The sequence below is a fragment of the Alosa sapidissima genome, chromosome 15, assembly GCF_018492685.1.
Source record: "Alosa sapidissima isolate fAloSap1 chromosome 15, fAloSap1.pri, whole genome shotgun sequence".
NCBI lineage: Eukaryota > Metazoa > Chordata > Actinopteri > Clupeiformes > Clupeidae > Alosa > Alosa sapidissima.
In genome coordinates this window covers 31200111-31215110 of record NC_055971.1, presented here as the reverse complement: position 1 = coordinate 31215110, position 15000 = coordinate 31200111, and the positions used below count along the sequence as shown (strand labels likewise).

The window sequence follows — 15000 nt, the reverse complement described above, 5'->3', positions numbered from 1 at the left end:
TCAAATCCCAAAGCAGTGACCTAATGCTGCTCTAATGCTTGATGTTTCTTCTGCTGCTGAGGTGTTCCCATTGCCATTCCCTGTGGCTAATCACAAGAAAGCTTTTAGTGTTGTCCTTATCTCCAAAACACGTCAACACAAAGCTCGGCCAGGAAAAGCCAGATTGGAGTGGAGGGTTTTTAAAAAGCTTTGTCCTGCTTTCTCATCAGGCCCCGGGAGAAAAGGCTACTGACAACACTTCTCTCACGATTGATCTTCTCTGCATACACAGAATACTGACCACCTTGCATCCCCCGCCCCAGAATCCCTACCCCGCCCCCCATCCCCTTTTTACATTTTCCTATGTCAAGGAAGCTAATCACAATTTGAGATATTTGAGAGGCTACATACATCTCTCTCTATACATCATCCTGTATTTCTACAACCACATCACACAACAATAGTGGATTAAATCTATTTCTCAATAATATACCAAACACACCGCACAGTATATCTATCCACCCTTCCATTCCATCTACTCTCCTGGGCTCAGTCAGGCTAGAGTGTGTCACTGACAAAGAGTAACATTTCACACGTTATCAGATATACGCACCTGTATCAGTGTGAGGCAAGTGGCTGTATACAGCACTGTGCAAAAGTGTTAGGCACACATTAGATTGGTTGCTTTAGCAATGCTATGACGACCATATATGTTTATTTCTCATTGTCTTTATTAGAAATCAACCAGAAGATAGAGGGAATATTAAAAAACATAAAAAAGGTAAAGGTTCTAGTCTTTTGCATCCATTCGATTGGTTGTTTTTGCAGTGTTAAAATGACCAATCTCTCAAGGGGGAAGCTGAAGCTGGTTGGTAGCTACTGGTTCTGGCTCTGACACAGATCAGAAGATCTCATTGAGAAGCTACAGCTAGAAGAGTGCATTGCTCACCTAAAGTGGGATAAAGCAGGACCAAAGATTTCTATTTAAAGACTCCTAGATGAGACAAACTGACACTGTATTCCCACCATGCAAAAATGCTTGAGACATGAGCACATGACATGAGGGTGAGCCACGGTCAAGCCAGCAGCTGATCTCGAGACCCCCATCGTAGCTGGATCTACCATGCTAGCAGCTGATCTCGAGACCCCCATCGTAGCTGGATCTACCAACAGCTTCTGGCAGGCCAGGCATGCCCATCAGTGGCCAGGGTGGAGTACGACAGCTCTGTCAAGAGCTTCCCCCTTGGGCGACTGGTCATTATAACACTGCTAAAACAACAAATCCAATGGCAGCTAGAGACGACTGAAATTGGACTGGTATCAGAACAAAAACTACATATTATGTGTATTAAGTACTGTGTATATTATATAAATATAAATTAAATCTCTTGCCATGAGGATGGTAATGCCCAGAGGGACCAAAACAGCAACTTTTCAGTGGACGTCTTTCTCTGACTGCCCTTCCACATTGTGGGAGTTCTGAGCACCAATCGAATCTACTCGTTTATTCTTCTGGAGTCATTCTGGATCCTCTCGGAAATCTTTACCATCTTTATCCCCTCTCTCTCCCCATCATCGGACTGTTAATGTAGGCTACTGTACCTTCATGCGGCTGTAGACGCTGCTGACTGGGGTCACCTTGTGTGCGCGATGCGCCCCGATGCTGCCGCACAGGCCACAGATGACTACCTGGTCCTCCTCACAGTACAGGCTCAGCGGGTTGTGATGCTGCGGACAGTTGTCGGACGGGACGTCGCCCGGCCGGTTCACTTCCCGCAACGACTCGACGAGGCGAGCCAGCGAGTGGTTGAGCGGGGGGCTCAGGCCGTCGACTGAGCAACGGCACACCGGGCACTGGAGCTGGCCCAGCGGGTCCAGGTCCATGGAGCGGACACAGCTGCGGCAGTAGGAGTGTCCGCACTCCAGCATCAGCGGCTCGGTGAACACCTCCAGACAGACGGGGCAGCGCAATTGGTCCTCCAGTGAGGCCATGCTAGGTCTCCGGTCCATTTGAAAACAAACTATTCCACCAGGATGGATGAGCTGAGAAGAAGCCTAGTTACAATCCACAAACCCACGGCCTACGCTCAAGATTAAGATGGCCCTCAGGTGTAAATGATTCCTGGTTAAACCTTATCATCGAAAAGAACTTAATACATGTATTGCCCTGTCACCTGTTTATGCACAGGCATGGCTTTGCTTTAATTAAAACAAACTACTACAAGAGAGAGAGTGTCTGTGTGTGTGTGACTTCTTTCATGTGTGCACACGCGCTATCATCAGAGCACTCTCCAACCAGGGCGCGTGCGATAAAGGCTACTCTACCTATGACTACCCAAACAAACCAAAATATGAACCAAGGTCACTCTCACCTCCGCTTATCGCCGCCACCCCTGCTCCGACCACTCAAAGCCATTGGCCCTGTCAACACCGCGCAGTGTGACCTCTTGGCGCGTACACAACATGGCCACCCTGAGTGGCCCTCTTCTCTTATCACAGGCTTGACATTGTCACTTGTTTTGTGAGCATGGAGAAATGTTATGGTCCATTAACACACCCACACGAGAATGGCTGCTAACAAATAGATCAGAATTGCAGGCTTTGAAGTAAAGATGCACGGTTTGTACTTCACCAGTAGGCGGCAGTGTTTCATAATCTTTTAGTTCACTGAATTGCCTTCTATTTTGAAGTTTCATGATTTGGCAGGGGGAATTACCAACAAACATTGCAAAAACGTTGTTTTTATTATGGTATACATGGTGATATATTTAATGACAGTCTGATAAAATACAGATCCGTTTTTTTATAATCTAGATCTGTTCATAACCCATCCTTTGTGGGTTTTTTTTTTTTTAAATATCAAAATTAGAACAAAAAAGGGCCTTAACCGCACTCCTTAAGTAATTACCACCAACACAGTCTGGAAGCCAATTACACTGTATCTTCAAAATAACCACCATTACAGTGTCCCCTAGTGTAAACTCTTTTTTGCTACTGAGAAAGCAAAATGGGGAATGTTTCTTGGTTATTCATCACTGTTACAGACTGCAATTTTATTCAAGGTTTGCTCCTGCATCATTGTTGCTGTTGGTTGTGTAGCCGCTGTAATGGGCTGAAACCCATGGTCTATAGAGAAGGCATGCTTAAGCTGGGACGTTGTGTAAAATGCAAATAAAAACAGAATGTGATAATATACAAGTCTCATAAACCCATATTTAGCAGCAAAATGGCATAGACAACATATCAAAGGTTGAAAATGAAAATTTTGACTATTTCATGGAAAATGTATGTTAATTTTAAATGTCATGCCAGCAACACGTTTCCAAAAAAGTTGGGACAGGAATATGGTTACCACTGCTTCATGTTTAGGAACTAAGGAGACCAGTTGCTAGAGTTTAGAGAATGAAATGTTGTCCCATTACTTCCATTATTTCATTTTCATTCCATTATTCCATTGATTGTGCCTTGCCAGATGTACAAGATGCCCATGCTGTAGGCACTAATGCACCTCCACACAGTCATAGATGCTGGGTTTCGAATTGAGGATCAAAACATTTTGGAAAGGTTGGATGCTTGGATAGGCCCTCTCCTCTTTAGCTCAGATGAGTCCATGATTTCCAAAAAGAATGGCACATTTTGATTGGTCTAACCACAGGACCTTTTTCCATGTTAACTCCATGGAGTTATGATATTAGCAAACTTTTTCCATGTCCATTTTAAACAAGCTCAGGCCCAGATAAGACGGTGGTCTCAATACAACTTTGGGTATTAGAATTTTGCCTGCAGTTTTTGAATTGAGTATGAAACTGTACATAGACAATGGTTATCAGAGGTTTTCCTGAGCCCATAATGACAGGTCTGGAAACAGGTCTGGTTTTGATGCAGTGCCATCTAAGGTCCAATAGACCATGGTCATCCAATTTGTTTTTCAGCTCTTTTCCTTGTTTGCAAAGATTTCTCTGGATTCTCTGAATGTTTTAATCATATTATGTCCTGTAGATGATGAACTCCTCAAATACTTCACAATTTCATGTTAAGAATCATTAAAATTACATTGTTTCTTCATTTGTGCACACAGGTTTACAGAGTGATGTATACCCCTACATCTTTACTTCTAAGAGACCCTGCCTCTCTGGGATGCTCTTTGTTTTATACCAAATCATGTTGCCAGTTACCCTAATTAGTTGTGAAACATTCCTCCTTTTGTTTTCTTTATCATTACACAACTTTTCCAGCATTTTGTTACCCCCGTCCCAACTTTTTTTGAAACATGTTACTGGTATCAAATTCAGAATTAACATATTTTCCATGAAAGTCAAATTGGTCATTTTCAACATTAGATATGTTGTCTGTGTCCTCTTTGCAACTAAATATGAGTTTAAGAGATTTGCCGATTATTACGTTCTGTTTTTATTCACATTTTACACAACGTCCCAACTTTTTCTAGCGTGGTTTAATTTTAACATCTACATGAGTATTTATTAACCTTTTGCATTTATGATGTGTCATAACAACAGTGTGACATTTACTTGACAAATATATGGACACAACAGCAATTCAATCATCTAGAAAATGTTTGTTTAAAATCACCTTTATTTCAAGATTTTTTTCTTACAGATCTTAAGGCATCTGCAGAGATTACATTTCTTGCAGAGGTAAAAAAAAAAATCCCTTTCCCCACATGTTGGACCAAGGGGATGAACAAGGTTGATACATTTTTTTGGAATTTTTTTCTTTTAATATATTTTAATTATCAATAATCTTTACTTACAGCTATTTTTATTATTTCTTAACTCTTGATTTCTTACAGCGGTCAGACATCAGTGAGATATAGGATTAAGGAGGGGATACAGTGTATTTCTTTCTTTTTTAAATCCATTAATATGTACATAGAGGAATACAACACAGCACACTCACGGACACACACAGCAGGCTACACAGTACTACAGGAGAGAAGACCACATCAAACTCATAGCTTTGATACGCCTATTTACAAGTCGCTAGTATGGCACGATGTCGCTAGGCTCTCACTTACTGGGACGAGGGATTGGTGGGGGGATGGTGGGGTGAGTGATAGTGGAGGTGTGTGCTTTTTACTTCTTGTTTTTGCTTCTTGATCATCTGCTTTTTTTGATACAGTGTATTGTTTGTTTTGCTTCTCTGTTCGTTCTGGCTAAGATAGTGTGTGTGTGTGTGTGTGTGTGTAGAGAGTGAAGGGTGTGATGGCAGGCAGAGCGAGTAGTAGAGTAATACGTGAGAAGATAAAGGTGGGGTGGGGAATGACCTTTGACCTGGAAGCACACCCCATGCTACTGAAACGGTGTGATTAGCCCACGTGCCCTCTTGTCCTGACCCTTTCAGGTACACGGTCAGGAAGAGCCAGTGTGGTGGGTGGTAGAGGTGGTAGTGTATGGAGGGGCAAGGATTGTGTGTGTGTGTGTGTGTGTGTGTGTGTGTGTAGAGGGGAGGGGAGGGTATACGTATGTGGTGTGGATGGCGTGAGCGGGGCAGTTGCTATGGAAATGCACGAGGCTGGGCATTGTGCCATTGTGCTGGTCGGGCAGCGGGCGGGTAGGGCTGGGAGAGGGCGGGTGGGGGTGGTGGGTCGGAGCGGCAGGTGGAGCGCGGGGGGGGGGGGGCGTCTACTCGGACACCTTGATCCGGAACGTGACGCGGCCCAGGAACTTGTCGCGGTCGTCGTCGTTCTTCAGGTTGGAGCCCTCCACCTTGCACTCCACCGCGATCTCCGTGTTGTAGTCCTCCTTGGCCAGGTGCAGCTTCACGCCTACCAGGGGCTGCACGTAGTTGGGCTACACACACAAGGAGAGGAGCGGAGACACACACACACACACACACACACACACACACACACACACACACACACACACACACGGTCAACACACAAGGAGAGGAGTGGAGAGACACACACAGTCAAAACACGAGGAGAGGAGAGACACACACACACACGGTCAAAACACACACATGGTCAAAACACAAGGATAGGATAGGAGAGGAGAGACACACACACGGTCAAAACACAAGGATAGGATAGGAGAGGAGAGACACACACACGGTCATAACACATGGATAGGAGAGGAGAGGAGAGACACACACACACACGGTCATAACACATGGAGAGGAGAGACACACACACACACGGTCATAACACATGGATAGGAGAGGAGAGGAGAGACACACACACACACACGGTCATAACACATGGAGAGGAGAGAGACACACACACACGGTCATAACACAAGGATAGGAGAGAGACACACACACGGTCATAACACATGGATAGGAGAGGAGAGACACACACACACACACGGTCATAACACATGGAGAGGAGAGACACACACACACACGGTCATAACACATGGATAGGAGAGGAGAGACACACACACGGTCATAACACATGGAGAGGAGAGACACACACACACACGGTCATAACACATGGATAGGATAGGAGAGGAGAGACACACACACGGTCATAACACATGGAGAGGAGAGAGACACACACACACGGTCATAACACAAGGATAGGAGAGAGACACACACACGGTCATAACACATGGATAGGAGAGGAGAGACACACACACACGGTCATAACACATGGATAGGATAGGAGAGGAGAGACACACACACGGTCATAACACATGGATAGGAGAGGAGAGGAGAGACACACACACACACGGTCATAACACATGGAGAGGAGAGACACACACACACACGGTCATAACACAAGGATAGGAGAGGAGAGACACACACACACGGTCAACACACATGGAGGGATTACACTTTAGAGTTCCATTTTCCTTGCGTCCATAGCAGCTCTGTCTGCTGCGTTGAGTACTTAACATGCATGTGCTGCATGCCTATTGAGCTGATAACATTGCTGTTGATAGCACTTTCCACTGTTGGCTGACTATATAAGTATATAAGTATATATACTCTTTTGATCCAGTGAGAGAAATTTGGTCTCCATTTATCCCAATCCATGAATTAGTGAAACACACACTAATCCCGAGCGCTCGGGGAGCAGTCAGGGGTTAAGTGCCTTGCTCAAGTGCACTTCAGCCGTTCCTACTGGTTGGGGTTCGAACCGGCAACCTTCCGGTTACAAGTCCGAAGCCCAAACCAGTAGGCCACGGCTGCCCCTACACAGTTTCTGTGCCTGGAGTACCAGAAATATTTGAATTTGTTCTATAAATGATTTTCAGATGCAGGTCACACGGTGCGTAAGACCTGTAAGCCCTGCAATAGTTATTATTCACTGATTAATAACGGACTTATTCATTATAATACTCAATTTGCTCTTTAGCGTCAATATACGACTTGATATCAGGAGCCGGCATTTATCAGTCTCCAGAATGACCACTGTGAACACACACAAGCACACAAATACGAATAGCTGATGACCACTGAACACACACAAGCACACAAATACGAATAGCTGATGACCACTGAACACACACAAGCACACACATACGAATAGCTGGTGGTTGACTTACATGTAATTGTTTGCCATAATACGGGAAGTACATCTTGTCAATCTTTCCCTCAGGGGGGTAATAAGACACCTGTAGAGGGGTGTCTCTCTGGAGGAAGAGGAGGAGGAGGAAGAGGAGCCAGGGCATGAGGAAGGTAGTCATGTGACCAGACCCACACTTACACGCACGCACGGGCATGGTAGCACTCAGTAGAGTGACTTTCCATTCTAACTGTACAGGCACACACACACACACACACACACAGACATACACACACAGAAATGCATACTGACACACACACACACACACACACCCTCTAGTAATGAGCTTTGAGGATCACCACCACTAACAGAAGATGTGTGGAGTTATGATATAAGCAAACGTTTCAATAAATACCAAACGCACAATATTACCCCCTAATATAAACAGTCATTGTGTGCACATTAAGAGAGTCACAAAAGCAGAAATGAGAGATGTGTCTTCAGCCTGCATCCATCCACAAGCTCAACCTATCAACTTACCTCAGACTGGGGCCTTAGCAGCACCAGCGCCGCATGGCATGAGAAGCCACCGGGTGGCTGACCTGTTATGAGCTGCTGGTCTGCAGTTAGTGAGCAGCTGGGGGATGAGTGGCTGCACTAGCACTCGCTTCAGTTTAAGTGGACGGCCAGATAGCGGCAGATCCTGAGACAGATCTGTTCCCTCCCAACAGACTAGGTGCACGAAAGGCTCTTCCTGTACGCTCGTGTATTTCCTGTGGAGCGTTAGCTGTGTTGTAACGCCATCTTCTGTTATATTCTGTTCCATACATCTTCACTCCGACATATCTTGTTTGCTCAATAATAACAATTTTAACACACGCATACATATTTATTTATCGTAAATGCTGATTCCCTAGTGCATCACCCAACCGGGTCCGTGTAGACACTAATTACATTATCAATAGCGGCAGGTTCAAACACACCTGGTCCGTGTAGACACTAATTACATTAACAATAGCGGCAGGTTCAAACACACCTGGCTCCACCAGAAACTACTAACGAGCGCACAGAGAGCCTTTCGTGCACGTAGCCTATAGGAGTCCAGATCAGCGGTCAGATCAGATCCAGGGGAGGGCCGGATCCGGTCCAGAGTTTGCTGCTATCCAGGCCAGGATGTGTCGTGTGAAGCGGGACGCGTGGGGAGAATTTAAAAGTCTGGTGGAGATTTTAAATTCATGCGTACGGTACTACAGAAGCGCTGCATCCATCTGATCGGGATCCCGTGCACTCGGCCTCTGGACTCAGAAGGCCAGGGAGGCCCTAGAAGATGGACAGCCACTGGACTCTGTGACGCTACTAAGATGGTGGCTACTCCTAAGATGGCTACTACTTGGGTGTGATGGCGATAAGGCCTTGCGAACACAGTGTGTACTCTGATCAGACTTAGGAGCACGCTGAGGGCACTATGTCTGGGGTCCACCATATACCTTCCAAACCGACAGGTCAAAGGGCAAAGGTCATCTAGGAAGCGGGGAGGAGTGAGGGATAGGGATTGTGATGGTTGGTGTGGGCGAACAGTGACTGTCCTTAGTGCGGACTAGACCTGGCTCTGACCCTAACACACAACCACTACCTCCGGTCCTGTCCTCATCCTCTAACCGGGATGGGTACAGAGTACAGAGGCAGTTTGACTGAAGGGGTGTGTAGACCTGCCTCATGGCGGCTAAATGACACGAGAGAAGCTTAAGGGCCTCACAGCTGGGCGCAGGTGAAGGGGCTTCAATACTAATACTAGTTTTGTACTTTTCTACATGCTGCATTTTTTATTTCTTATATTCTCTACCTTGTACTGATGTGGTTTTATTTCTTATATTCTCTGCTCTACTACTGATGTTGTTATTGTCATTGTATTGTTGTTGTTTACTTTGCCGTAGGCCAGAAAGAAACGCAATTTTAACCCTCTACTGTATATGTCTTGTACATATTGCAGAATTGACAATAAAGTGACTTTGACTTTGACGTAAGAGGACTTGTCAGTCCCTGGCAGGGATGCACATCTTGTTTACTCCTACTTGTTTACTCCATTGGAATGGCTGCAAAACCACGCATGTATGAGAGATGGGAGCACTGAGCAGTTACTAGTTTTGCAGCATCTTCAGCTGCAGTCTGTGCTTTAATAACGGCCAACACAGACAGCAGGGGTTTGAAGGTGACCACACGTCTGGCATGAAGGCTGCTGTTTTATTAAAGTCTGGTCAGACACTGAAGCGTCACATCACAGGAGCTTGGAGAGAGAGAGAGAGAAGCGCAGAGATATGGAGCAGGGCTGGGGCTAGGACCCAGGGGAGACAGCAGAAGGAGGGCGGGTGGTGTGGGGGAGAGAGAGCTAGAGGACCCGACGTCTTACCCACCAGAGAAGTGAGGGTGCTACAGGCAGCGTGGAGAGAAACCAAATACAAACACGTGCGTGAACAAAAAACACACCTGACAGAGGGCACTCATACGGCCGCTCACACACACACACACACACACACACACACACACACACATACTGCATACAACATAAAAATAGTGAAAAAAGACACAGAGAAGTATAAATGCTCGAGTGGCCTATTGTGGCCCATGCTGCGTCCGCGCCCTTCATCCCAAACCCAGAACCCCTGGATCAGTGAAACGGAGAAACAGAGACAGACACAGAGCGGCGAGGGTGGCGATCAACGTTACCTTTGCTGTGCAGTTGACATAGGGCTCTCCTCGCGGTTTCAGCCCAATAATCTAAAATGATAAATAACCAACAAGCATCATTCGTCACTCAAACATGTAATGGTAGTCTCAGCCCACTAGCTTTACTGTGCTAAAGGTTAGCTGCAAGCTTAGCTTATGGGCAACGGCACGTGTCTGGCTTCCTCTGTGCTTTTGTGTGCGTGTGATGTGACGACTATGGTGTTTCACACCTGCTACTGACTGTAGGATTTCTTGTGTGACGGAATGAGAAACATTCTCTGAGAACCCCGCCCCACCCAGTTCTGCCTGTCCCCCGAAACTTGACACAGTAGGACTACAAATCCCACAATGCACCCCACACTCTTCCCCAGTGTTGCCAACTCCCATGTTTTTGGTGTGAGAAACATGAGTCCTGTCACAGGCTTACATGCAAATCCATATTCCAATGACTTCAATGCATCTCGCGCCAAAAAATACAATCGTTCTTGGTCAATCTTTGAGAGTTGGCACACTTGCTCTTCCCCTGCCAGCCAGCTGGTCATCCTTGGGGCCACCAAGAGTAGGGAGGGCCATGGGGTGTCACCAAGATGATAAATAAAACCCTGCACTACAAAGCCCACAATGCACCTCGCATTCCTCCCCAGGAAACAAGGAAATGAGGTCATGAAGTAGGACAGCTAGGGCTGTGAATGTTGGTGGCACCCTGTTCATATAACCCTCTGCATAGCAGCTGTAGACGGTACACCTCACTCTCTTCTCTGCTGGCCACAGGGTCACAACATGAGAGCAGGGGAAAAGGTGGCGGTGGCGACTCACCCTGTTCATCTTGACCAGAATGCAGGGCTTGTCCTCTTTGTAGCCCCACTTAAAAAAATTAAATAAAATAACAACAACTACAAATCCCACAGTGCACTTCCCCACTCTGATCACATGGCCATCCAATGAGAGAGTGTTGGAGCGGCGGCGGCGGCGATTGGGCGACTCACCCTGTTCATCTTGACCAGGATGCAGGGCTTGCCCTCAGCGTAGCCGAAGGTGGTGTCAGCCAGGCCGGAGCACTGCCGCAGCAGGCTACGCTTGAACTGGCACACCTTCTTCTCCTTCACCTCGTCCTGGTCAGTGTACTCGTTCACCATGCACAGCTCGTTCTTCTCCTGAATCGTGTCGTTGTACTCTGGAAGGCGAAGGCAAGGCAACACACCCAGGATGGGCTGCGTTAGGAGCGAAGAGTTTCATTTTTTCTCTTTTTTTCCCTCTCTCCTCGTTCATTAGGCATGCTTCTTTTGTGGCGTGGTGAAGTCTAACGGGCAAGCTACACCAGGCGTGTAACTGAAACGTTCCATTCACTTAGCATACGCTACAACAGTTAGCGTTCTATTCACTTAGCGTATGCTACAACAGTTAGCGTTCTATTCACTTAGCGTATGCTACAACAGTTAGCGTTCAATACACTTAGCGTATGCTACAACAGTTAGCGTTCTATTCACTTAGCGTATGCTACAACAGTTAGCGTTCAATACACTTAGCTTATGCTACAACAGTTAGCGTTCTATTCACTTAGCGTATGCTACAACAGTTATCATTTCTATTCACTTAGCGAATGCTACAACAGTTACCGTTCTATTAACTTCGCGTATGCTACAACAGTTAGCTTCCACTACAATCAGTGGAACTTGTTATACCAGACGCACATTTGAAAAAATCGTCTAAAACTATTTTTACACTCTGCAAACTGAACGCTTCAATTGCCCGGCTGTAAGGGTGTTGTGCTTGTTCATTGGCATGCTTCTTTTGTCGCGTGTCTAAAACTGGCATGATGATGGTGTTGGCTTTCCTGATGATGTGAGATGAGGTGTTTATCTAAGGAAATTGAGAAATTAAGTGAAAGTGGGAAATTAGGTGCTTGTCTCTTAGGTCACTGATGCATGCAAGGATTGAACTAGATCATTGGGATTAGGGTTGCAAAGGGGCGGAAAATTTCCAGTAAATTTCCGGAAACTTACCAGAAACTTTCCATGGGAAGTTAAGCTGGGGAATTTTGGAAATATTCCAAATTGGAAACTTTCATGGAATTAAAGGAAATTATGGGAATTAATGGGAATTTACGGGAATTAACTGGGAATTTTTGGTAACTCCTTCTGTTTCATATACAGATATTAACATTTTGTTTTGTAATAAGCAATATGATTTGTTTGTTCGTATTTTCGCTTAGCTTAGTATACAAATATAGCTAACATGCTAGCGGGAATCCCATTCTCTGCCTATGGTTTACTAGCGTGCTAAGATAGCAACACTGAAACCACTGAACTGTCCAAGATACACCACGCCACTCAACAACAAAATCCAATTGGTTGGAACATTGACTGACAATCAGTTTGTTCAGTTAGAATCCCAGAAAATGGTAAAACAAATAAAAATATAATGACACAACATACCACCCCAACCAAACCTTATAGATTATGTAAATTATATATAAATTGTCAAGCTTAATCAGACAGATTAATCGTCCCATTACAGTTTATGCAAAATGACGTACACCCATTTGAATGAGGACAAGTGACGATAAGCCCATAACTGGGTAACTCTGTTTGCAAACTTCCCCCAGTTTCACATCAGTTATTCCCACATGAGATGACATTTTCACTGGGAATTTATTTTCCCCATGCACATGAACGCATCATAGGTTTCCTTTATGTCTAGTAGCCTATGCTGATTGCTGTGTGCATGGGATTGACGTATGTGCAGGGTAGAAATTTGGTTGAAAAAAGGTTGAAAAAGAAGGTTGGTTGAAAAAGAAGGTTGTTTTAACTAATATTATGCTGCAAGATGGGGTTTTGTCCACTACATTTAAGTTCCCTGTTATAGACTAACTTGCCATATTAAAAATTCCCAGTTCCTGTTCATTTCCGTATATTCCCGTTAATTCCCATGGAAAGTTTCCAACTTTGAAAATTCCCGAAATGTTGCAACCCTAATTGGGATACAGCTCAGAGAGAGAATCAGAAGTAACTGTTGCTACTATGGCAACAGTAGAATACTTCATGAGGTGAAATAATGAACTCAGGCAGGAAAATCTACATAGAGGGTAGAGCCCCAACCGAGATTTTAAAGACTGATACCGATTTCGATATTTTGAGGACTTCTAAAACCAATAAACAATAAATCTTTTGATATTCAACACAATATAAAAATGTAATATTTAGCATATTGAAAAGTTCTGATCAAGGTGGGACATTGTGTTTAAATAGGCCTAACTGTCTGGTATCCTAATGAAAGGCTGAATTATAAAACGTTTTTTATGAATAATACCATCAGCTCTGTTGTTATCTGTGATAAACACCAATGCCACGATAACGTTCAAACTATGTACTTTATGCTCTATGAGGGTTCTCTGAATAGTGGGAAAAACCCACTGGAAACACTTCCAACACGCTTGCCATTTCTTTTGGCTTATACGCACAGAGTACCAAAAAGCACAAACTTCTTTTCCTGGAGAAAGATTAGTGGTTCCTCTATGAGAGCAAAGCCAAAAAATACTCAAACATCAAAGACACAGTTGTCTTGTAAACATACAGCAACTTATTCATTACAAAATAAACTCAATGTGACGCGATCCAAAAGCACAAAGAGCTGGACATGAGACTGAGAGGTGAGGAGATGTGCTGGGTCTGATGGTGGGCTAACAACATGGACGACACACTGATGCAGATAGTGCCAGTCTGAAGCACACAGGCAACTGAGGATGCAGGAGCAACGGTACAGATTGACCTTGACATGCAGCCATTTCATAACTTCAGAATTACCAACACATTCAGAAAGATGCCAACCTAATGAACTGAGGCGTTTCGACATGAACATGAAATATACATTTGTCTGAGCCCTCACACACACACACACACACACATACAGCAACACACTCCATATTCTCGTACTCCACTCCTATAAAACGATGACAGTGCAAGGACACAGAGTCCAGCATTTGAAACCTTGACTTAGCTGATGAATTATTCACAAACAGCAGCTTAACCCCCCCCCCCCCCCCCCCCCCCCCGACTGCATACTTACGCTGCAGTAAGGTCTCCAGGTGCTTGACGTAGCCGGCGTACTCGAGGGGATTGGTGCGGTTGAACGAGATGTCCAGATTCCTGGGCCGGATCACCACACCTACAGACGAGGGGACAGGAAGAGCATGGGTCAGTGGCCGAGGTGCCGTAGCATTCTATTCAGCATTCTATACTATACTGCATTCTATTCTATACTATACTGCATTCTATTCTATACTGCATTCTATTCTATACTGCATTCTATTCTATACTGCATTCTGTACTATACTGCATTCTATACTATACTGCATTCTGTACTATACTGCATTCTGTACTGTACTGCATTCTGTACTATACTGCATTCTGTACTGTACTGCATTCTATTCAGGCTTCCAGCCGAGGCTCCTCTCCAGAGCGACTCACAGAGAACTCATTACAGGGACAGTCCCTTTGGGGCAGATGAGCGTTAATTGCCCTGCTCAGGGGCACAAGGGGGGCACTTAACCCACGACACTCTGGACACTCATTACACTTGGAGGTCCAGATACCTGTTAAAGGAACGCGCCAGCTTTTGGGGAAATGAGCTTATTTGCCGTCTATTCCAGAGTTAGATCGAGGAACATACCTTTCCATTCTCTTCTCTGTGTGTGCCATAACCCAGTCTGACACCATTAGCCTAGCTAATCATAACTCACTGGAAGTGTTGGGGCAGTCGTGGCCTACTGGTTAGGGCAAGGCACCTAACCCCTCACTGCTCCCCGAGCGCTGCTGTAGCAAGGCAGC

The 15000-nt window shown here is 45.2% G+C and overlaps 2 protein-coding genes across 2 annotated transcripts in view; both read right to left on the bottom strand.

Moving 5' to 3' along the window:
* Positions 1-1989, bottom strand: part of LOC121684033 (E3 ubiquitin-protein ligase TRIM50-like) — a 13636-nt gene extending 11647 nt beyond the window's left edge. Inside the window, exon 1 of the mRNA XM_042063957.1 lies at positions 1582-1989. Coding sequence (XP_041919891.1) covers positions 1582-1989 — 408 coding nt within the window. The remainder of the gene's footprint in view (positions 1-1581) is intronic.
* Positions 1990-4554: 2565 nt separating this feature from the next.
* atp1b3b (ATPase Na+/K+ transporting subunit beta 3b) overlaps positions 4555-15000 on the bottom strand; it is a 39176-nt gene continuing 28730 nt past the window's right edge. Inside the window, exons 3-7 of the mRNA XM_042063958.1 lie at positions 14240-14338; positions 11161-11348; positions 10175-10225; positions 7491-7577; positions 4555-5789 (exon numbers count right to left, since the gene is read on the bottom strand). Of these exons, the coding sequence (XP_041919892.1) occupies positions 5622-5789; positions 7491-7577; positions 10175-10225; positions 11161-11348; positions 14240-14338 (593 nt within the window). The 3' untranslated portion in view covers positions 4555-5621. The remainder of the gene's footprint in view (positions 5790-7490; positions 7578-10174; positions 10226-11160; positions 11349-14239; positions 14339-15000) is intronic.